The sequence below is a fragment of the Coregonus lavaretus genome, assembly GCF_964263955.1.
Source record: "Coregonus lavaretus genome assembly, chromosome: 40".
Taxonomy (NCBI): domain Eukaryota; kingdom Metazoa; phylum Chordata; class Actinopteri; order Salmoniformes; family Salmonidae; genus Coregonus; species Coregonus lavaretus.
In genome coordinates, this window is record NC_140027.1 from 4,439,697 (window position 1) to 4,462,955 (window position 23,259).

Here is a 23,259-nt window from a genome sequence, read left to right on the forward strand (position 1 = left end):
TACAGTGAAATTCTAATAAAGAGACATCTCCACAGTATTTACTGCACAACAAAATATAATTTAATGAATTCACTTGTCACAGTTTGAAACACAAATCTATTTTGATATATAAAATAAAAGGATCCAGTACCCTCCATTTGTCTCAGAATAAGGCATGCAGTCTCCATACAGCTTTGGACATGTAAAGCTACAGGTCATGTTACAGTAGGACTCACAGAGACATTCAGCCACAAGTACACACAGAAGCGCTCGGAGTAGCCACTCTTGTCTTGGGGCCCAATTAACATGTATTATTTGTGCACACAATGCGTGTATAGGTGGGATTGAACACAACACCTAAAGTATAGTAGTAATTCACATTTATGTAGCAACAAGGTATAACACTTCAACTGGGGGGGGGGGTCATTCAGCTCTCCAAGCTCCTCAGAAAAAGTGGTTAGGTGAAGGCGGAATACTTTATTATGTGAGTTTCTTTTGACATACATTTACACCAAAAATGATTAGTAGTAGACTAGTACATGGTGTGAAAATAGTATGTAGGTGGTGCGTAAAATTATAACTTTTTACAGCCGAGACTCTTACGTTCCACCCTATAAGCAGTGAGGCCTTTTTGGAAAATATATCTAAAGAGTGTAATCACTATAAAGGAGTTGTTGTATCATTCATTGGATTAAATATTCACTGGTTCAATTGAGAGTTCCACCAAAATACTACTACTCTTGTAACTCGCATATCCAGTAGAAAGTACAGAGAACTTTTTGTTTGGTGCAAAATCCTACTTGTGACTTCTTGGATTTTTTTAGGCAAAACACAAATATTGCACGCCTAAGGAGATTATATTTATCAGATACTTAAGACAACAAGCTATTGAGGAAAATGTACAAACATTTAAATGATAAACCCTTCTGGTGCAGTATAAATAAATTAAGGTGAAATATTCTAGTATTTTTAATTCCCTATGCATGCGGACATGTCTCTGGCTGTGAGAGTGGCCAGGTGGGGCAGAGGTGGAGTCACGGCTGCCGGGTCGGGGCTATGGGGAGATGGAGGGTGGGGCTGTGCGATGGGTGGAAGAAAAGTTGGAGCAGCAGGGTGTTGTCAGGGCGACGGGTGGGGCGGCTCATTACACTTGCTGCGCCTCTTGCGCTCTCTGGCGACAGCCCACGGCTGTGATGAGGGCTGCACCCTTTCCGCTCCCATCCTCCGACAACAGGAAGTTGACATTACACTTGGGGGCAAGCTCCTTCACTGTCTGGTGGAAGATCAGGGAAAAGCTGGAGAGACAGGGAGACAGGCACACATAGTCAGACGAGTATAAGGAAAATTGTCTCTCATAGGACATATCACTGAATTGATGAGGCCTATTCATTACAGTTGTACTCAAGAGTTATATTTCTATGATATCTAAGTAGACCTGAGGTGGCAGAAGTGAAATGTCCTTATCCTCTGACACTAATATCACATGTCATTATGGGCATGCTTCTAATTTCCACCATTTAACATTTAAAGGAAGCTTTGGATTTAGTTTGCTATGACCTAACACTGGCTCTCCTTTTCCACCTCTCCTTCCCTCTCTCTCTATCCCTCCATTACTCACTGTGGGTGCAGTTTGTAGAGTGTTCCGTCCACCCCCACAGTGACGTCCAGGTGGTCCAGCCCTCTGTTCTCGCGAATCTTGTCCACCACGCCGGCCATTCCGGCTCCGCAGATCTGAGCCGCGCGGCGGGACACAGTGCTGCACACCTCCTTGACGATGATACTGTCGTCACATGTGCTGTCCAGACCCAGCTGCTGTAGGATGGCCCTGACCTGCAGTAAGGCCAGGCGATCGCTGGGGAAAGAAAGGGTTAAAGGTCAATCAAGAGCCATTGGGTCACTGGATACTGAATAGTAACTTATGCATACAGGTAGGCCAAATATTGGTTACAATCTCATAAAGGTGTCTGTATCATATTCTTATGTGTTTGTAACAATGTAGATGCCATTGTTGTGAACAATTTGTAATTGTATGAAGTGTTGGTTCTCAACAGCGTAGATAATCTCTGTACATCCCAAATTACAACAGGATGGTTATGTACATCCCCAGGCACATATCCTTAGTTAATAGGGTCAAATCTAAGTACAGCGAGAGATTTTTGCTGTTTAATCACAAGTTCCATACCTCTCTATCTGGGACAGGAACTTGGTCTCAAAGATGCCTCTGGTCTTCAGCGTCTCAGAGATCTTTCCACGGAACAGGAAGCCGCGCTTGGTCAGGTCAATCAGGATGTTCCTCACAATTTCTCCCAGGTACATGCCACTGCACATCTTCTCATACCTGAGACATGGAGTGAAAACCCCCCACATTTGAGGCATATAACTTCGTTATTTACTTAGGCCCATCTCTCCTCAGGGAGCATAGTAGTCCATCGATGAGTCCTAGTCTAACATATCAACAATCAAACCAAGCACCATTTTATTATGGATAACATTAAAGTATTTTAGTGTCAATAAAGGATTCTGGTTCAAATACGATAAAGTACAGATGCATACTCAGGACATTAACAAAACACTTAGGCCAAAAAAACAACAACCAAAAAAACTAATTCCAACCTATCCTGTGGCCAGAGAGCCATTTACTAGTTTGGCTGTTCAATCGTCACCTCTGTTTGCCCTCGTTGAGTGAGTTCTCGTCCACGGCGCGGTCATACTGCGTCCTGATATCATCCAGGCACCCATTGTCCCCGAATGCGCCCCACTCCATGTTGACGCACATGCGTCCCTCGTTCCCCTCCACCGTCTCTATATTCCTCATCTCCTCCATGTAACAAGCGTTACTGCCCGTCCCTGTTAGAATGCACGTGACATCCCAGGACTTAGGCAGCCATTTTGAAATCTCTGCATCTATAAATCTGTACAGCATTATATATCATGCGGATATACTACTTATTACAATGTACATTACAGTAAATTATATACAATTTGGTGTAAATGTTTTAGCCATTAGATTTGTATCCAATTTCATCAACTGATTTAGCATTTTATAGAAAAACAATGTTGCACTGTAAGTGTTGATGAAATTAAGTAGTGGCCTGAATACCTGCAATAAGTCCAACCTCACAGTTGGGCTCTTCATATGCACATGTCATCATTGTTCCAACAGTGTCGTTCACCACAGCTACCACATCCAGGTCAAACTCCTACACATACACACAAACAACATTATGAGTTGAACAGTACATTTGAGTGAGTTGAACTGTACATTTTCTGCTTCACATAATGCTTTAAATAGTATTGACATTCGTCACCTTAATGTACTGTCACAGCCAACAAACTAACCTCCATTGAAGGTCATGCATCATGTCATAAAGCAGAAAACATCAATACACAAACTGTAAGTTTATTGAGTACATTTCAAATATAATTTTCAGTGTGAGTGTTGGTGTGTACAAATGGTTGTTTCTCAATGAATGAACTACTCCCCACCCTGGAAATGTTAGTGAATGGCTGGTTCAACTGAAAGATGATATCAGACATGGCAACCTTTCAAATAGCACTCCAAGAACAATGCAACCCACTGACCCTCCACACACTCATTATTATGCAGAAGCTCAGACAGGAGACAGGAGACAGACAGGCACACACACACACAATTGACAAAGAGATATAATATTCCCATTCCCATTTGTAAAGATCCTGATTTTTTTGGTTGTTGCTATAAATATTCGATCACAAAAATGGTCACAACAAACACTCTCAAGTTAATTTGCCTTATACTTTGCCTGTAAAGATTTACAGTCATTTTTGCATTCTTGTTTATTACAATTTTCTTATGATGTTAATAACGGCATGCTATTTTAATAATTTCCACACCTCTGCATTGCAGTAGTCTCTAAAATCCAACCATAGGCAACACAGTGACTAGGGTCTGGTTACAATAATGGGCTCTTATGTCTTAGATGAACTACGTCACTGCCTACATCGATAAAAATACATAAGAATCTGGTCTCTCCCACAAATCACGAGGCAGACATGCCAGAAAGTCGCGATTATAAACCAAAGCGTGCAGTGGTTTTAGTGAAGGTAGTTGATGCAAACTAGCCACTTGCGAAATGCACTCATTAAAAATAACCTAAGTGATCTCCAATATTTTGTATTTTATACAAGCAGATAAAGTAGTGACGTTGGCAGTGACGTAGTTTCTCTATGCCAAAAGAGTCCATAATTGAAACCAGGCTCTAGTCACTGTGTTGCCTAGGGACGGGTTTTCGAGACTAGCATTGCGGCTCTGTTTTACCTGTTTTGGGGTTTTTCAGAATCAATTTGCTCATTGACATTCAACTAATACTTACTCCATCCTCCATCTAAAAGGGTGAAATGTATAAAAATATACTGAGAAACATGTTGGTGTGTGAGTTGGGCTGAGAACCCCTCAGAACAACAAGTCCAGAATGACTGAAGCACATTGAGTATACAGTGGGGAAAAAAGTATTTAGTCAGCCACCAATTGTGCAAGTTCTCCCACTTAAAAAGATGAGAGAGGCCTGTAATTTTTCATCATAGGTACACGTCAACTATGACAGACAAAATGAGAAGAAAAAAATCCAGAAAATCACATTGTAGGATTTTTAATGAGTTTATTTGCTAATTATGGTGGAAAATAAGTATTTGGTCAATAACAAAAGTTTCTCAATACTTTGTTATATACCCTTTGTTGGCAATGACACAGGTCAAACGTTTTCTGTAAGTCTTCACAAGGTTTTCACACACTGTTGCTGGTATTTTGGCCCATTCCTCCATGCAGATCTCCTCTAGAGCAGTGATGTTTTGGGGCTGTTGCTGGGCAACACGGACTTTCAACTCCCTCCAAAGATTTTCTATGGGGTTGAGATCTGGAGACTGGCTAGGCCACTCCAGGACCTTGAAATGCTTCTTACGAAGCCACTCCTTCATTGCCCGGGCAGTGTGTTTGGGATCATTGTCATGCTGAAAGACCCAGCCACGTTTCATCTTCAATGCCCTTGCTGATGGAAGGAGGTTTTCACTCAAAATCTCACGATACATGGCCCCATTCATGCTTTCCTTTACACGGATCAGTCGTCCTGGTCCCTTTGCAGAAAAACAGCCCCAAAGCATTATGTTTCCACCCCCATGCTTCACAGTAGGTATGGTGTTCTTTGGATGCAACTCAGCATTCTTTGTCCTCCAAACACGACGAGTTGAGTTTTTACCAAAAAGTTATATTTTGGTTTCATCTGACCATATGACATTCTCCCAATCCTCTTCTGGATCATCCAAATGCACTCTAGCAAACTTCAGACGGGCCTGGACATGTACTGGCTTAAGCAGGGGGACACGTCTGGCACTGCAGGATTTGAGTCCCTGGCGGCGTAGTGTGTTACTGATGGTAGGCTTTATTACTTTGGTCCCAGCTCTCTGCAGGTCATTCACTAGGTCCCCCCGTGTGGTTCTGGGATTTTTGCTCACCGTTCTTGTGATCATTTTGACCCCACGGGGTGAGATCTTGCGTGGAGCCCCAGATCGAGGGAGATTATCAGTGGTCTTGTATGTCTTCCATTTCCTAATAATTGCTCCCACAGTTGATTTCTTCAAACCAAGCTGCTTACCTATTGCAGATTCAGTCTTCCCAGCCTGGTGCAGGTCTACAATTTTGTTTCTGGTGTCCTTTGACAGCTCTTTGGTCTTGGCCATAGTGGAGTTTGGAGTGTGACTGTTTGAGGTTGTGGACAGGTGTCTTTTATACTGATAACAAGTTCAAACAGGTGCCATTAATACAGGTAACGAGTGGAGGACAGAGGAGCCTCTTAAAGAAGAAGTTACAGGTCTGTGAGAGCCAGAAATCTTGCTTGTTTGTAGGTGACCAAATACTTATTTTCCACCATAATTTGCAAATAAATTCATTAAAAATCCTACAATGTGATTTTCTGGATTTTTTTTCCTCATTTTGTCTGTCATAGTTGACGTGTACCTATGATGAAAATTACAGGCCTCTCTCATCTTTTTAAGTGGGAGAACTTGCACAATTGGTGGCTGACTAAATACTTTCCCCCCCACTGTAACTGAGTTACTGCAGCAAGGCTGAAAGTTGCCAATGGAGACATAGCATATGCTACTAGCATATTCTACTAATGGTAACGTAGCATGATATGCTATTGTTTTTTAAATATTGTGGTCTGGCATTTTGCATTGTTGAATAAATTGATACATTGTTACTTGGGATGGTATCAGTATTTCCAAGTGATTTATTGTTAAATAAATGGTGTTATGAATGAGATCAACTGTAAACGTGGGCTGTTAATGTTGATGGTGACTGAGACAGTGTAGTGGCAGTTCAGTTATGGTGCATGAGTGTAATGACAGTTTCACACAGTTTTACAAATTTAGTGATTTTGTTGCAATATTTAGCGAGTTTTCAGACCCCTCCAGCGACTTTTATTGATAAAAGAGCCTAGCAACAAATTCAGCTACTTTTCAGTCTGCTTTGGGGAGTTTTGCCACCAAGGGTTTCTATGGATTTGATAACATTTAGCGACTTTTCCCAGGCAAACTTTTCTGCCGCAAATAGTTGGAGAAGCTGTCTGTGCAAGAAAAGTCACTGCAATGGTGCACCAAAAAAACGCTATGTCGGGGACCGCAGCCGTGCAGGGCAACAGCAAAACGTCATCCAGCAACTTCTAGCGTCAAATCAATGAGTCAATAGTGATTCTCACTGAAAAATAGTTGGCAACACTGGTTCCACAGCAGTTATTTGATTCTACTCTATGTGGTGGAGTTATATTGTGGGGATGTGTTACATATTATCACAGTGGTGTGACATAAGGCGTGGTGTCCAACCCTCCCCTCCCCTCACCTCTTTCCTCTTGATGCCCTCCCGGAGAAGCTCCACCACGTCTTCACCCTCACAGTCTGTGCATTTGAAGCCTTTGGTCCAGTTCACGAGGATACCCTGAAAAATAGAAAAGGCACTTTTTGGTTATGCTACGATCAACTACAACTGGGCGATATGGGCAAAAATCTATATCGCGATAAATTGCGTGAATTGATGCGATAATGCTAAATAAAACGATATGTTTATAACAATGTGCACCACAGTTTGTTTTATTACCCTTTAAACTTGTTTTTTTAAATGTATTTATTGTTGTAGCCACCAATTGTCCCATTAACAATCACCCAAATTAGCAAACGTATTTAATTTAAAACTTCACATTTCTCTAGTATAGGCTACTTATCGTAATGAACGATATTAGAAAAAGGCCTGCGATAAGTGGTCTGTGTTAATAATTTTCGGTTTATCGTCCCAGCTCTGTGATTACTTTAATACATTAACTTGATATTCGGTGCCTCCACAGATTTTATAGTTATAGCAGTCACGACTGTCACTCTGAGATCGAACAGTGAAATATACTGTGAGATGCGAATGTTGATCATAATTGTCAGTGAGAGTGATTCCATTTTTGGGGGATCGTGCGGGACAGGAGTTATTTTGGGGTCTCCTCCAGGGTAGGTGTTAGCCAGCGGATAAACTACCCACCGCATCCAGGCTCTTCTGGTGGCAGGGGAAGGAAAAGGTGAAGCCCAGAGGCAGACGGGCGCTCTTCATGCCCATGTAGTCCAGGAAGTCAGAGATGCAGTACACAATGTGGTCAAAGAGCTGGAGGAAACGGTAGAGAAAACCGGCTTTAATCATACGCTGACTGTATTCATTTAATGATGGATTGAATGATGAATTGGCTTTATGATGTGCTGACAGTATTTATTTCAGTGCAGACATAAATAAATTAGACTCAATTTATGGATGGAAAAGTTACTGAAGTACGTATATGGACATTTGAAAACGGATGAATCATAGTTCATGAACTGAGACCGACTCTAATGCGTGTTATAATGACATTTAGTAATTTCAGCCATTGCTGTACCTCCTCTCCCGTGCCCTGCATGACCTCGATGGGAATGGCGTAGATTTTGTTGTGCATCTCCACTGTACGCCTTTTCCCACTACGGATCTTAACCAGCAGCACCCGGAAGTTTGTCCCTCCCAGATCCAGAGCCAGGAAATCCCCATTTTCTGTAACATGAAAGCAGGCTTATTAGCTAATGATAATGATATTTCCATAAGATATTCTCATGCTTCAAGTGTTGATTTTCATAGTTCTAACTGTATGAATCGCTTGAGGTCTGTGACCTTAATCTGTTTGCTGTTCAGATTGGCAGGGATATTGGGTGACAGTTCAGTAAAATGAAGGGATTCTAACATGCAAATGCCCAAGGATTATACAAAAAGTAGACCAATTATCAAAGTCAGCCCCATTTTATTCCCAAACAGTTGAACAAGGAATTCCTCTATGGAAGTGTCATTGAATTCCTGAATCGACTACAATTCAAATGGAACTGATTCCCCCCAACTCTGAATAGTGGTGAGAATATATATTAATTCCTCCTTCCATCCTTCCTGCTATCCATCCATCCATCCATCTTTCCACAACGCCCTCCTGTTGGTCACCTGTTCCGTCAGGCGTGCTGCGCACGTAGGTGGGCAGCATCTTGACGGTGGCCGAGTCGTGTGTCTTCTTCCCCAGGCCATTCTCGATCTCCGTCCTCATCCTCTTCTTCACCTCCAGCAGCTGGGCTTTGCTCAGACGGAACTCGGCCAGTGTCTGGGCGATCTGGCGCGTCTGGTCGGCCAGACGGTACGCCACCGCCGTCACCATGGCAGCACCCTTGGCACTTCCGCTCTCGGACAGCAGGAAACGGACGTCAGAGTCGGGCACCAAACGCCGCACCGTCTTGTGGAGACGCCGGGCATATCTGCAGAGAGATGAGAGGGGTGGATGGATGGAAGAGATAACAAGCTGTTTGGATTTCTGTATCGAAGTCTAGTACTTCTCAGAGAAATGTAAATCTTAATAAGTTATTGCATCATCACTTGTGGTAGAGACCAGCATATTCTTTGACACCTGTGGCTATTTTGAAATTCCCTCTTGTTCTCTTATTGTGTTCTTGCACAGAGGAGGTCCTATCTACCTCCAGTAGGATTGAGCACTCACTGAGGGTGCATCTTGTACATCGACCCATCTATTCCCACAGTGGTGCGCAGGCGGGCGACTCCCTTGTTGTCCTTCAGGCGTGTAAGGATACCTCCCAGTGTAGCTGCGATGAGGTTCGCAGAGCGGAAGGATACGATGGTGCACACGTGTTGCACGGCAACACAGTCCTCTTGAGAAGGCTCCACCCCAAGCCTCGTTAGGATCTCCTTGCATTTGGTCAGGCCTTCCTTGCTCCTGTCATGGGGAGAGACAGGTCAATGGCTTGCATTTATGTAGTGCTTGAGCTCTATAGCTCACTTAGCCTCAAATAACTTTTCATTGTATGTAATGGAGGTCATATAGTCCACAGAAACAATGGAGTTGTGTATATTTTCCTTGGAAGAAACTGTCCATCGTTGACCTCTTACTTCTCAATGGCTGAAACATGCTTAGTTTCGATCTTCCCTTTCGTCAGAAGCTCGGGGGTTATCCGACCCTCGAATAGCAGGCCCTCCTTGGCCATCTTGACCAGGATGAGGCGGACCAGCTCTCCCATGAACATCCCGCTGGCCATCTTCTCAAACCTTCCCAGACAAAGACACAACAGAGACACTGTCAGTTGATTTTTAGGGCTTGTAAACAAATACACAGCTTTACGTTCTCTGAGGATTTATTGTTATGTGACATGACTCTTCCCGGAGATTTTGTAAATACCCACTTGGGTTGAACAATGTCTACAATATTTTCTGTTTTATCTTGACGCTGAGGGTGGCAAGCCCCTGGCCTGGAGCCCTACATATTTATCACTTGTGGTGATTTGTTGAAGCTTTTGAGGCTCCAAAAAGTGCCTGATTCAATGGAAGTTTAACTGACAAATTGCACTGGGATTAGCTTTAGGTTATAACGCCGTTATAGCAACAACCATAAACACATATTCCACTTAGCAGTCCTGAGTACCATGCAGGCCCTGCAGTCTTGACTTACAGCTGTTTCCCAGGGTTGAGGGAGCCTCGGTCGATCTCCCGGTCAAACTCTGTACGGAGGTCCTCCAGAGACCCGTCGTCCCCGAACGCCCCCCACTCTGTGTTGATGCACATCCTGCCCTCGTCTCCCTCCACCAGGTCAATGTGCCGCAGCTCCTCCATGTAGCAGGCATTAGTACCAGTACCTGAAAGTACACCCAGCCTAGTAAATAACCTGGCTGGAGCACTACGGCAAGCCACAGGAGAATACTGTGCAGCAAAATGGACATCTGCTTAATTTTCACTAGAGCTATGCCTCTCTGTGTAGAATTTCGAATGAACATGAATCTAGAATGCCATGGCCATTCTTTGCCATTGGCATGCTGCACAGTACTTTTACCACCTTTTATCAATAACCCTTTTGAGCATATGCGAACATACATGTATTGAATGGTGTGTATCCTCACCTATGATGATGCCAACTTCACATCGTTGATCGTCGAACCCACAGGTCATCATCGTTCCGGTTGTGTCATTGACCACTGCCATGATGTCAGCTTCATAGTCCTGACAAATACAATATGTTTTCTAATTCTCTTCTAGTGGCATACGTGGTAATTAATTTATGGTTAAGAAATAAGAAAGCTCACCCCTCGTTTCTTGATGGCCTTGTTCAGAAGCTTCACGACATCCATGCCTTCTACACCACTCACTTTGAACTTCTTTGTCCAAGTCACTAAGACGGCCTGTAACAGACAGCACTTTTTTAAATAAGTCTATTCTATGACCACCAGTGTTAACTAGTGTTAGCTAGTGTTGGCTAGTGTTGGCTAGTGTTGTCTAGTGTTAGCTAGTTTTGGCTAGTTTTGGCTAGTGTTGGCTAGTGTTGGCTAGTGTTGGCTAGTGTTGGCTTTGTGGACATTCTTTTTTTAAATTTTGTCCCCCCAGGCAGGTACCACCCCCACAGTTACAACAGAAATGTGCAAACTCAAACCCTAAACGTTGGCTTATACTAAAATATAATTCATTTTATAATGTAATTTATTATGGTTTCTCAACATCTCGAATAAAACATTATAAAAGCATACATTGTTGGAACCTCTTACCTCGTCCAGTTTGGTTTGGGCACATGGGAAGGAGAATGTGAATCCTACAGGGAGTTTTTTATCCTTGATCTTTTGCTTCTCCATGAAGTCACCGAGGCATTCTGCGACATGGTCAAAGAGCTACAGACATAAAAAGAACTTGAATAGTGGAGTGGGACAGAAGCACGTGGTTATACAATTACACATAATAACAGTAGCAGCAACCCAACCCTATTGGCTTATCAAACCCCTAATTAACAATTAAACTGGTTTGAATTGGTGAATCATGATGGTGGCCAGCAGTTCTTCAAGTCAGTCCTCTATTACGACTACTCTGTAGCCCTATAGGTTATAGCCTGGAATGTTTTTTGTATCAACCAATCACAATTGATCTCTCTCGTGACAGAATTGTTGTGGGTATCACGTTACTGTTGCCAACTGCCCTCTCTCTGAGGTTTCAACAGTCAACAGAGGTCAACAGTGTCATGTAAATGTAATTGATGGGTTTCTTGATGTCACACCCACTTCATAGGACAAACAGATCAAGACAATATTGAGTGACTGCTTTTATACAGAATGATCCTTATTGTTTGACCCGGAGAACCTCTGATGTGAGTGAATGAGACTATAGGCGACTGTCTGGGAGTGTTTGGGGTGTTTTGAGGGTGTTTTGTTGTGTTTTTGAGGGTGTTTTGGTATGTTTTTTGGTGGTGTTTTGTGGTGTTGTTGACCTGCGTCCCACTCCCATGGATAATGTCCTCAGGGGTCTCGTAGACCAGGCTCTCCATCTGAACCGGCTGCTTCTTGTCTTGTGTCACCTTCACACGCAGGATACGGAAGTTGGAGCCGCCCAGATCCAGAGCTAAGAAATCTCCCTTTTCTGTTAAATTAAAATTAAATTAAAATACATCAACAACATTACCTATTTTCTAGTGTCTTTCAAGCAGTATGTTACTATCTACAAAATTAATTTTAGGTGAACTGAATTAATTGCCTGCCAGGTGCTATATGTCAGGATTATATGTCATTTTAGGAAGGGAGCCAAAATCATACTCTGTCCTCAAAAGGTCAAGAAAGGCCTGTTTATATCGATCGTATAGATCAGGCACCAAGCTGTTTGTGTACTCCAGACACAGAGCTGATCTAATTACACTACATCTGTCTGGCGCTGAACACAGAGCATTATCACAGTCTGTTCCCATGACCTGTCTGGAATGAGATGTCACTGAGCTGTATTGGATGGAGGTGTGTCTGATAGCCTACAGACTAGAGGAGGACTCCATTTGTAGCTGCCATTAAAGCAAAGTAGAATTAATAATAATAATAATATGCCATTTAGCAGACGCTTTTATCCAAAGCGACTTACAGTCATTCTATCCTCAGGCTAACTAGATAATGTTCTGTTATAACACTGTTATAGAGTGCTGCTGTTCCATCTAGATTTTACTTTACAGTATTCCTGTGTGTTGCTATCTTGTTGATCATGGCGTTGATGGCTACCTATACATAACTAGCTACCTAGAATAAAATGTGTTTAAGATAAAGTCAATTGTTTATAATACTTTTACACACATCTCACATACTTGATACATATCAGTTGTCAGCTGTCACCATAGCCTCAACTTTGACTGAATCCCCCTTCCTGGACCCCCTCATGTCCAGTGGCTGAAAACGATGGCTATTTATAACATGCGAGATGACAGCGAACTGCCCACGGCAGGCTGGCTTTATGATACGACCCCTCTGCAAGGCTAGCCTTGTTGGGCCTTGGCATTTACTGTCCGCAGGCCGCTCTGTTTACAAACAAAGATAGGCCACCCTGAACTATGCATAGGTCGGATGTTTGGAGTAAACCTCTTGGCAATGGCCTCTACTATCAGCAGTGGCCTCTACTATCAGCAGTGGCCTCTACTATCAGCAGTGGGCTCTACTATCAGCAGTGGGCTCTACTATCAGCAGTGGCCTCTACTATCAGCAGTGGCATCTACTATCAGCAGTGGGCTCTACTATCAGCAGTGGGCTCTACTATCAGCATTGGCCTCTACTATCAGCAGTGGGCTCTACTATCAGCAGTGGCCTCTACTATCAGCAGTGGCCTCTACTATCAGCAGTGGCCTCTACTATCAGCAGTGGGCTCTACTATCAGCAGTGGCCTCTACTATCAGCAGTGGGCTCTACCATCAGCAGTGGGCTCTACCATCAGCAGTGGGCTCTACTATCAGCAGTGGGCTCTACTATCAGCATTGGGCTCTACTATCAGCAGTGGCCTCTACTATCAGCAGTGGGCTCTACTATCAGCAGTGGGCTCTACTATCAGCAGTGGCCTCTACTATCAGCAGTGGGCTCTACTATCAGCAGTGGCCTCTACTATCAGCAGTGGGCTCTACTATCAGCATTGGCCTCTACTATCAGCAGTGGGCTCTACTATCAGCAGTGGCCTCTACTATCAGCAGTGGCCTCTACTATCAGCAGTGGGCTCTACTATCAGCAGTGGGCTCTACTATCAGCAGTGGGCTCTACTATCAGCAGTGGCCTCTACTATCAGCAGTGGGCTCTACTATCAACAGTGGGCTCTACTATCAGCAGTGGGCTCTACTATCAGCATTGGGCTCTACTATCAGCAGTGGGCTCTACTATCAGCAGTGGCCTCTACTATCAGCAGTGGCCTCTACTATCAGCAGTGGGCTCTACTATCAGCAGTGGGCTCTACTATCAGCAGTGGCCTCTACTATCAGCAGTGTCCTCTACTATCAGCAGTGGGCTCTACTATCAGCAGTGGGCTCTACTATCAGCAGTGGCCTCTACTATCAGCAGTGGGCTCTACTATCAGCAGTGGGCTCTACTATCAGCAGTGGGCTCTACTATCAGCAGTGGCATCTACTATCAGCAGTGGCATCTACTATCAGCAGTGGGCTCTACTATCAGCATTGGGCTCTACTATCAGCAGTGTTCTCTACTATCAGCAGTGGCCTCTACTATCAGCAGTGGCCTCTACTATCAGCAGTGGCCTCTACTATCAGCAGTGGCATCTACTATCAGCAGTGGCCTCTACTATCAGCAGTGGCATCTACTATCAGCAGTGGGCTCTACTATCAGCAGTGGGCTCTACTATCAGCATTGGCCTCTACTATCAGCAGTGGGCTCTACTATCAGCAGTGGCCTCTACTATCAGCAGTGGCATCTACTATCAGCAGTGGGCTCTACTATCAGCAGTGGGCTCTACTATCAGCAGTGGCCTCTACTATCAGCAGTGGCATATACTATCAGCAGTGGGCTCTACTATCAGCAGTGGGCTCTACTATCAGCATTGGCCTCTACTATCAGCAGTGGGCTCTACTATCAGCAGTGGGCTCTACTATCAGCAGTGGGCTCTACTATCAGCAGTGGCCTCTACTATCAGCAGTGGCCTCTACTATCAGCAGTGGCCTCTACTATCAGCAGTGGGCTCTACTATCAGCAGTGGGCTCTACTATCAGCAGTGGCCTCTACTATCAGCAGTGGCCTCTACTATCAGCAAGTTCAAAATAGATTTCTGACATTTTACTATCAGGCTCCATTTTACATTTAGCATTTCCCCTCCCGTTCTCCAAAGTAATAACTTTATGCTGGGAAGATTGCCTGTTGACATTCAACATTACATTTGTTAATGTAACCCAATAATGTAGTTATTTATTTACGAGGGCATTTTAACTGATGTTGAAAGGCAATCAGCAGTAAACAAACAAGGAAACAAACAGTGAACTCATCTCCTCTGTTTTCATGTCTTAAACTATAAATCTTACCTGTAACTTTAAACTACAACATATACATTTATATACTATAAACTGAAAAAATAACTCCACTGTCCCCAATAAAACCAACTACCCAAATGGTGGACCCCTGCATTATTTCGCATGAGCTCTATATCTAGCAGTTGAATGATTAGCGATGCAGCTGGGTGTGATATGTTAAATGTTATCATGCATTGCTATAGCACAACTAATCATACTAACAGCCCATAGACACTCTAGTGGCCACAGAGAGCACTGTTCTGCTCCTGGGCTCACAACAATGGCGCAGGGTGGCCATATGACCTGCCAAGTTCAAATACACAGTACACACAAAAAGCCTAATGTCACAGAATGGCCCTGGCCATTTAAAACACCTCAGCACATTTTTGCAGGACAGATAAAGCTGGGAGTGTAGTGTCCTTTAAAGTGCTTACAGTATAAACACTATCTTCTCTGTAGAGTTAAAGGTCCAACAGTGGTAGTTTGGTGCTTTGAAGTAGGCTGAAAGGACATGCCAGTAGATATGCAAGCTGCAGGTCCAAATGGGATGCATCCCATTATCCTATGATTATGAATGTATATGTTTTTTTGTTATGCAGAGGCAACTAACATCATCAGTGTGGGTTATTTCCAATGTATATATTGCTGTACTGTATTCAAGAGATTGGACAGGATATTAAGCACTTTCAAATTCGTAAAATATTGTACGAATTTGAATTCGTAATATATCATCCGAATTACAGGAAAATTATAATAATAATACTTTTTTGCAGGACGTAACATATCATACGAAATGAATGATGTTACACACAATCGTGCACAATTTTCGGGGACCCGTTTTGGCTCGTGTGCACTCAAAACTACTAGCTGAAATTATACAAAACCTTTATAACGCATCTTTAATATATAACATGCCAGTTAGCAGATGCTTTTATCCAAAGGGGCTTACAGTACAGTGAGTGCATACATTTCTAGTATGTGTATGTGATAGGGCTGACCCAATTTAGTCGACTGGTCCATTGTTTGGTTGATAGGCTGTTTGGTCGACCAAGATTTCTTTAGTCGAGCAGTGGCAAATATATACAAATAATTTATGGCACACAAGACACGTGTCTGATTGACTAATCCATTGTGGAGGCCGCAGGGATGGTACACTAGTATCACCAGTAGTACATTTACCGTTAATTCCCATCATTTATAATCTACAATATTTGTTTGGTTACAGTAATTTCAGTTAATACATTCAATATATTATTATTACAGTCTTACTGTTGTCAGTGGGCACGTTGTTTGCAGAGCGCACAACCTAGACTACACTTGTGAGAGTTTTGGTTTATTTCATTCCATTTACGAGTTGTCAATGTATTCATTGTCTTTTGTTTGAAGCGCTCCTGTCAATCTTAAGTAAGGACACGCACCTGATTATGCATAGAGGTAGGCCTAGGCTACAAATGTAGGCCTATAAATGTGCCCATTTGGGGATCTGATACTATTTCTGATTGTCTTAAATCACCATCACTGTGGAGCTTCTCAAAGTAATTTTTTCTTCGCCTCAAACTGCAAGTAAACAAAGTCTGTTTTTACATCCATTGAAAATGACAATAGTTCCTCAATGTAGCCTATTTGAAAAATCTTTCCAGCTCTCTCCCTTTCGATAACCACTCAGCATGAAAGGGGGAAAAAATGTCATGCTCTGATCCAGTGCAAACGTCATAAAATAGGCCTGCCTACCTGATTACTTCTTATCCCTTGCACAAATAGCCTACAGCTGTGTCTGTCTGTCTGTCCAGAGCTCACTGGCATGGAAACTCTGAGGACCCAGAATATTTTATACTATGTTGCAAGTTTGCTAGTTTGCTAGCACAAGCCAAGTTAATAGTTCATACAGTGTTTCAAGTTCCTTGCAGACAGGCCATGCGTAGCCAGTGTGATTTATAGGATATTTATTTTTATCAGGATATTTTCTACCTGCAAGCTGTAATGTTTTTATTTGTTGTCTTTATGTAGGCTATTTTTACATATGCAATAGAAGTTACTTTTAGATTTGTATCATTTTCATTTAGAGAGAATTTTGATTAAAAACACATTACGTTGATTTTGAGATATGAAGACTATTATCTCAAATTATAAATGAAATGAAACTGTTCCACGAAAATGTACATATGAAAATCATAACTGGCATTCAGATCAGTAGAAATGGTACAATAACTAGGCACTCCAAATGGATAACTGGCATGCAGATCAGTAGACATGGCACTCCAAATAGAAAAGGTTGCCGACCGCTGGTGTAGCCTATTGGCAGAATCTGTGAAGGCCAGCAGCAGCGGGCAGTGGGAGGAGGAGAGTCGGTTAGGGAACAGGTTTTTTTCTTCTGGTTTGGCTATTTTGATCTCTGGCTCCCTCTTTAGTAATTTGTGTGTCTTAATTTTTTATCGCAGTGCTTAAAACATCAGACAAGCTCAGTAGCCTACATATAGTTAACTTTATTCAAACATAGGGTGTGTCTATATATGGAAAAATACACGTTTTAAAATGTTGATCAATCGGTTGGTCGAAAGAACAGATGACTCTCGGTCAACCAATATTTTTTTAAAGTTGGGGACAGCCCTAGTATGTGATCCCTGAGGTAATTGTATTGAAGTGCAGTTTACTCTGTATTGACATTACTGTTTACCTGATCCATCAGGGATGGACCTGACAAAGGTGGGCAGCATCTTGACAGTTGCGGTGGTGTTGGTGTCACGGCCCAGCCCGTTCTCCAGCTCCCGCCGGAACCGGCACTTGATGTCATGCAGCGTCTCGTCAGAGAAACGCATGGAGTAAAGGTACTTGTCGATCTATAAACCACCACAGGAAAGAATAGATACAATATGTTATGATGATATGTCTTCGTGATACAGTATATACAAGGATTAAGGTCATGAGTTTTTACTGACCTTAACTATTATGTATTGTTATGGTACTGTATATTACTCAACCGATGATGGAGTGCAGGTACTTAGCAATATGAAGACAGACAGACATTACAAGTTGTCATATTATTCCAGAGTGCAATGGAACACAGTCCAGAGGGAACAATTGGATATGATCCACAGATTATTATATCATCTCTTACAGTAGCATTAGTATTCATCAGTCGCTATTGGGCTCCAAAAAGAAGAGCTGAGCTGAACAATATTACTGCTGTAAAGCCGATAGCTGGAGAATGATTGTCCTGATATAAATAGCATTGTGCAGCCTTCACATAGAGACGAGTATGTGTGTGACGCTAGTAATGAAGTAGTAGTAAGCTACTAACATTATGTAACGCACGCTATCAGAGACCATCTGTTTTCATCACAATGATAAGTATTAGTACAATTTTGGAGCATCAACATTTTTTATCATTAAGATAATTTAATATTCTCATAATGAATTGTAATATAAGTATAGTATAGTGGTAATATAATATACTGTCATAATAATTGACGTCATAATAATATTTTGCTGAATCAGCCCTCATACTGGTCTTAATCAGGAATGTAATGGTTAACTACTAGCTACAGTACTAGGGGCATGCTGCACTACACGTCACGTATGACATCACAAATCCTATCCCACACTCCGTCAGTCACGAGCCACTCTGTCTTTACTGAGTCTATCTAGGGGATGTCACACAGGTCAAGTCAAAACCAATGGATTTGGTATTAATGTATAATGTGTGTCCTGAGACAACTAGATGCTCTGATGCTTCTGACATCTACATGTCGTGCCTTGTTTCTGTTCTGATCTGAGGTCAACATCTGTCTATCGCCAAAGGGCGTGTTCCCTCCTCTCCACGGGGATGATGAGGGAATTTATTTGGTTACAGGCCTAGTGTCAGGGGAGGAGGATGGCGAGGCAAAATGGGGTTTGGCACTTTAACCGTTTCCATGACGATGGAGAGGGAGAGACCGAGAGAGGAGTCAGAGAGAGAGAGAGAAGAAGAGGGGGAGGGAGAGAGGAAGTGCTCACGGCTTCCTTCCCAGCAGCCCCTAGCTCACAGACACCTGTCTGCTTCAGACGCCCGGGCAACAGACGCCCCGGAAACACTCCTTAGCGATGAGATGGGGGCTAGCATGCACTGCATCACGACCACCACCAGCTAGCCCATCCAGCTGGCACATCCTAATCTCAAGGACACACAGTGTGTTTATTGAAAACTGCACACTCCTGTTCCAATGCTTACTCTAGACAAGACAAACCACTCATCAAAATTAAATCAGATGTCCATCATGGCTTCCCTCCCAAAGCTCTATCCTCGTCCAGCCTCATCAAACGCCCCAGAGGCATATTGATATCAACCGGTGTCCATGGCTGTCAGCAGCGTCTACTCTTACAAAACTGACCCATTCTAGAGGGAAGAGTACAGTAAAAGAGTTGTAGTCACTCACCTTCTTAACCTGGTCATCCTTCAGCTCAGTGAAGTAATATGCAAGAAGCTGTGCCGCTATCATCCTGCCTGCACGTATGCGAGGGCCGTCAGCGACGGACGGACGAAGGGAGGTGAGAAAAAAGGGAGGAGAGAACGACCGATATCTCTTGTCCTTCACTGATCCCTTCTTTATCCTAATGAGGAGGGAAAGCAGGCCTGAGCTGCCCTAGTCCCCCTTGAAGAGAGTTGTGAGGTAAAAGTGCTAGTAAAACAGTGAAGAAGAAGAAGAAGCTGTGCCTGGGTTGCACACACACAGGCACACACACAGTGTCTGTGTCTCAGTGCTAGCTCTCTTAGCTGCTAGCTGCCTGGCTGTCGGTGGATGCAGTGCTGCACTGGAATGGTGGTCAGCTATGCCCTGCCCCCACCTTACACTCTGATTGGCTGAGTCGCGGCTGCTGGAGGAGGGTATGGCAAGGGGAGGGGGGGCTGAGAGCTTCTCTTTCAGCTCAGCAAAGGAGGAGAGAAAGGCGGGGGATAGGAAGAGAGAGAGTGGTGGGAGGGAGAGGGGGATTGCGAGAGATAGGGATAAGGGAGGAAGTGGAGGCTTGGTTGATACAGTATCCCACCCCTCTCCTCACAGCAGCAGAGAGAGAGAGATCAAAAGAGAGGGACTGAGAAAAAGAGAGGGAGAGATGCCTCGCCGGCATGTCTCACGTTGTCATGGCACCCAGTGGAGGACGTGCAAGTGAGAGGGCAAGCACATGACGATGTCATTCCTCTCCTCTGCATCACCATCCTCATGCTGGGGCATCAGCTGGATGAGTGGAGGTGACTGAAGGGCATCCTGACAGATAGCAACACAAAACAGAACCCAAAGCCTGACAGACAGACAGACAGCATCTCAAACCAGCAGCTAAAGCTCTAGGGAAATATATAGAAATATACTTTAGGTTAAGGTCTCTGAGTTGAGTGTTTGGGTTTGTGACTCCTATTCTACTTCTATTGCCCCATTAAAGTTTGATGTGATGTGGTCTGTGACCCTGTGACCTCTCTCCAAAGTGGAACTAGTGGACATCGCAAGTTCTTTTTCATAATTGTATTGATGAGGTCAAACCTCTCGAAATGTAGGATGGGTTTGGATATTTGGTGGGGGCCTTTATAAAACAGACAATGTATCAAGTCAGAGAGGATTCACTGAAGAGTCTGGATGGAGAAATGTGTCTAATGACTTGAGGACTTGATGTACGTGGTCTTGAGCCTGAGGTAGAGAAGAAGTTTGAAAGTGTCTCACCACTCTCACCAACTATAGTCTTGAATAGAAGTGGGCAGACATCTGAGGAAAAGTTCTGTATGTCACTGTTTTTGAATATTATGAATGCCATCCTATCATTTTCTTTATTTGGTTTTCATTGAGAAAAAATGATGTGTCAAACAACTAATCGATATGGATTTACCAAAACAGCTAATCTGTAATGTGTACCATTTAATCCAGAATGATATTTCTTTCTGTTTTGAAATGTCACTAAAATGTACATTTCTCAAAATATTACAGCTGCTTATGACAGTCATCTTTCTTTTGACCTTCAAGTTTGAACCACATGAAAATGTCCCGTCAATGGTGTAAAACACGAGGACTGAAACACCATGTCAATTTCTGATGATCTGATGCAACAAAACTCAACATTACTATACACTTGGTCTTGAAGGGGTTAAATATCCCCCTTCCCCCTTCTCCTCTGCAGCCCCCAGTACATCACCCTCACGCTCTACGTAAACTGAACCAGCTCGGCTGACTCAATGACGCGTGACGCTTCTGACGTCTTTTTCCCTCAACTCTATAGGGTATTAGGACCTCCCTCTCTTTTCTCCCCTCCTCCCTCCCTCCTTTCCCTCTATCACCCTATCCACTGGCCCCAGGGGAGAGCGGAGTGAAAATAAGGGTTTCCCTCTCTCTGTTCTGTCCTCCAAAGGAGCAGCTTGAGAGAGAGAAGAGCGCGCTTTGTGTTTGGTTGACCTGTCTCTCTCTCCTTCAAAAAGACTGCCTGGTGCCATCATGGCCGCTCCAAGGTGACCTTGTCTCTGGCTTCACTGTGAGAGGCCACAGAGCGAGAATAATAAAGGGATACTATTGACACAGAACTACACTATACAGTCACTTCCTAATTATTTACAGCCTTGATAAAGATGAGCAAAAAAACAAACTATAAAACAAGGTTATTATAGTTTCGTGTTTTTATATTTGTTTTTATTTCTATTTGTTTTAAGATTATTTGAAATTCAATTTAGTTTGTTAGTTTTCAGATAAACTAAATAAAAATGTGTAAAGTGTAAGTTTAAAAAAACGTTTCTATTTCGTTTTATTTTATTTCGTTTTAGTGTTAGGGACAGAAAGTAGTCTGTGTGGGAGGCTAGGAGCCATTTATGTGCTCTATAGTTTTTGTGTTTTTTGGGATGTCACTTCTTGCCACTGGGGGGCAGTAATACATAAGGTGATGGGTCAGGTTATAGGTTAGGTTAGGTTTAAAGGTAGACTCAGTGAGATGACGCGAGATAATGTAGATGCACGAAGTAAACAGTAGTAGTGGGTCAATTTCCACAACAATCAGGAGCGTTGAAGCTCGACGCTAAACTTCTCTGCTGTTGTGGTCCTGTAGCTACCCTCATTGTAGCAGCGTGAATTGCACCCGTGCACATCCGCAAATACACTATGTGACTGTGTGAGCGCAAAGTCTTGCATCATGCTCTTCTCAATGGGCGCGTTCGAGCGTTGGTCACCGCCTTTCAAAATTGTGTTGCATTCTTGGGATAAAAATTGTCGGACTAGCGCCTATGTAGCACATGGGGATGTGTAAAACGTACTCCTCAGCCTGAAGTGTCCCCACTTACTCCAGCGAATAGCTAGCTTTTCACGTGGCGCAGACTGGTAAGACACTTGAGGGCGGTCACGTGCTAGCAAGGCAGAGGTTCTGGGTCCAAGTCTCTGGGTGAGCCGAATCAGGATGAAGTGATGTTAACATATAGACTAATATGTTATAAATTGTGTTCTTACACTGGTACAGTTATGCCCTATGAGAGATGTACAACTGCGCATGTGCGAAAATAAAGAAAGGGCATTTTCCCGCGTTCTGGTTGAAACACCAACGATGAACATGTGTGTTTATTCCTCCGTTAAGTAAGCCGGTATTCCTGTCCTGAAGATGACAGCACCAACAGGTTATGGGCCCAGGAGGGAACATGGAAGCCGATAGATTATGTTTAGACGGAGATGAAAAAAACTAAGAGTTATGGGAGACTAAGTTTTTGGGGCACTTGCGTTTGCTAGGGCTAAAGGCCACCATATTGAGCGTGGATGAAGAAGACGGAGAGAAAAATGAAGAAGCCTACGCCGAATTGATACAGGTTTTGGATGATAAAAGTCTTTCCCTGATAATGAGAGAAGCAGCAGATGATGGGAGAAAAGCGTTGAAGATATTGAGGGAACATTATGCAGGTAAAGGGAAGCCACGTGTGATTAGCCTCTACACTGAGCTAACTTCTCTTCAGAAAGCCAGTGACGAAAGTGTTACGGATTATATAATTCGTGCTGAGATGGCTATTACAGCACTGAGGAATGCTGAAGAGACTTTAAGTGACGGGCTGTTGATTGCAATGATTCTGAAAGGTTTGCCCGAATCATTTAAGCCGTTTGCCATCCACATAACGCAGAGTGACGAGCCGACAACTTATGGCAAGTTCAAAACCAAGTTGAGGAGCTATGAAAGCACCGAGAAGTTTAGCGCCATTTCCACTGACGACAACGTGATGAAGGCAAGTAACATTAAAGTTAGCTGGCCAAGAGGAAGAGATAAAGGGACCGAGATAACCTGCTTCAACTGTGGCCAGAAAGGGCACAAGGCCCGGGAATGTACCGTTACTGGAGAGCACAGAGAACGGAGACAGTGGTGTAGTTTTTGCAAGAGCTCCACTCATACTGACGCAAATTGCAGACGAAAAAGAAGAGACAATGTGAAACAAGCAACAGAT

General features: G+C 43.3%; 1 protein-coding gene across 1 annotated transcript; it reads right to left on the reverse strand.

Annotated features, from left to right (window-relative positions):
- Positions 1-40: 40 nt before the first annotated feature.
- LOC311113671 (hexokinase-1-like) lies at positions 41-19,337 on the reverse strand. The gene is made up of 18 exons (XM_084156954.1): positions 19,253-19,337; positions 17,515-17,677; positions 11,802-11,950; positions 11,092-11,211; positions 10,636-10,731; positions 10,453-10,552; positions 10,008-10,191; positions 9,452-9,607; positions 9,045-9,278; positions 8,501-8,805; positions 7,917-8,065; positions 7,532-7,651; positions 6,851-6,946; positions 3,080-3,179; positions 2,643-2,826; positions 2,162-2,317; positions 1,598-1,831; positions 41-1,274 (listed from the first exon to the last, which is right to left on the reverse strand). Exons 1-18 carry the CDS (start codon positions 19,313-19,315, stop codon positions 1,124-1,126), a joined length of 2,760 nt encoding a protein of 919 aa, XP_084013080.1. The 5' UTR covers positions 19,316-19,337; the 3' UTR covers positions 41-1,123.
- Positions 19,338-23,259: the final 3,922 nt, after the last annotated feature.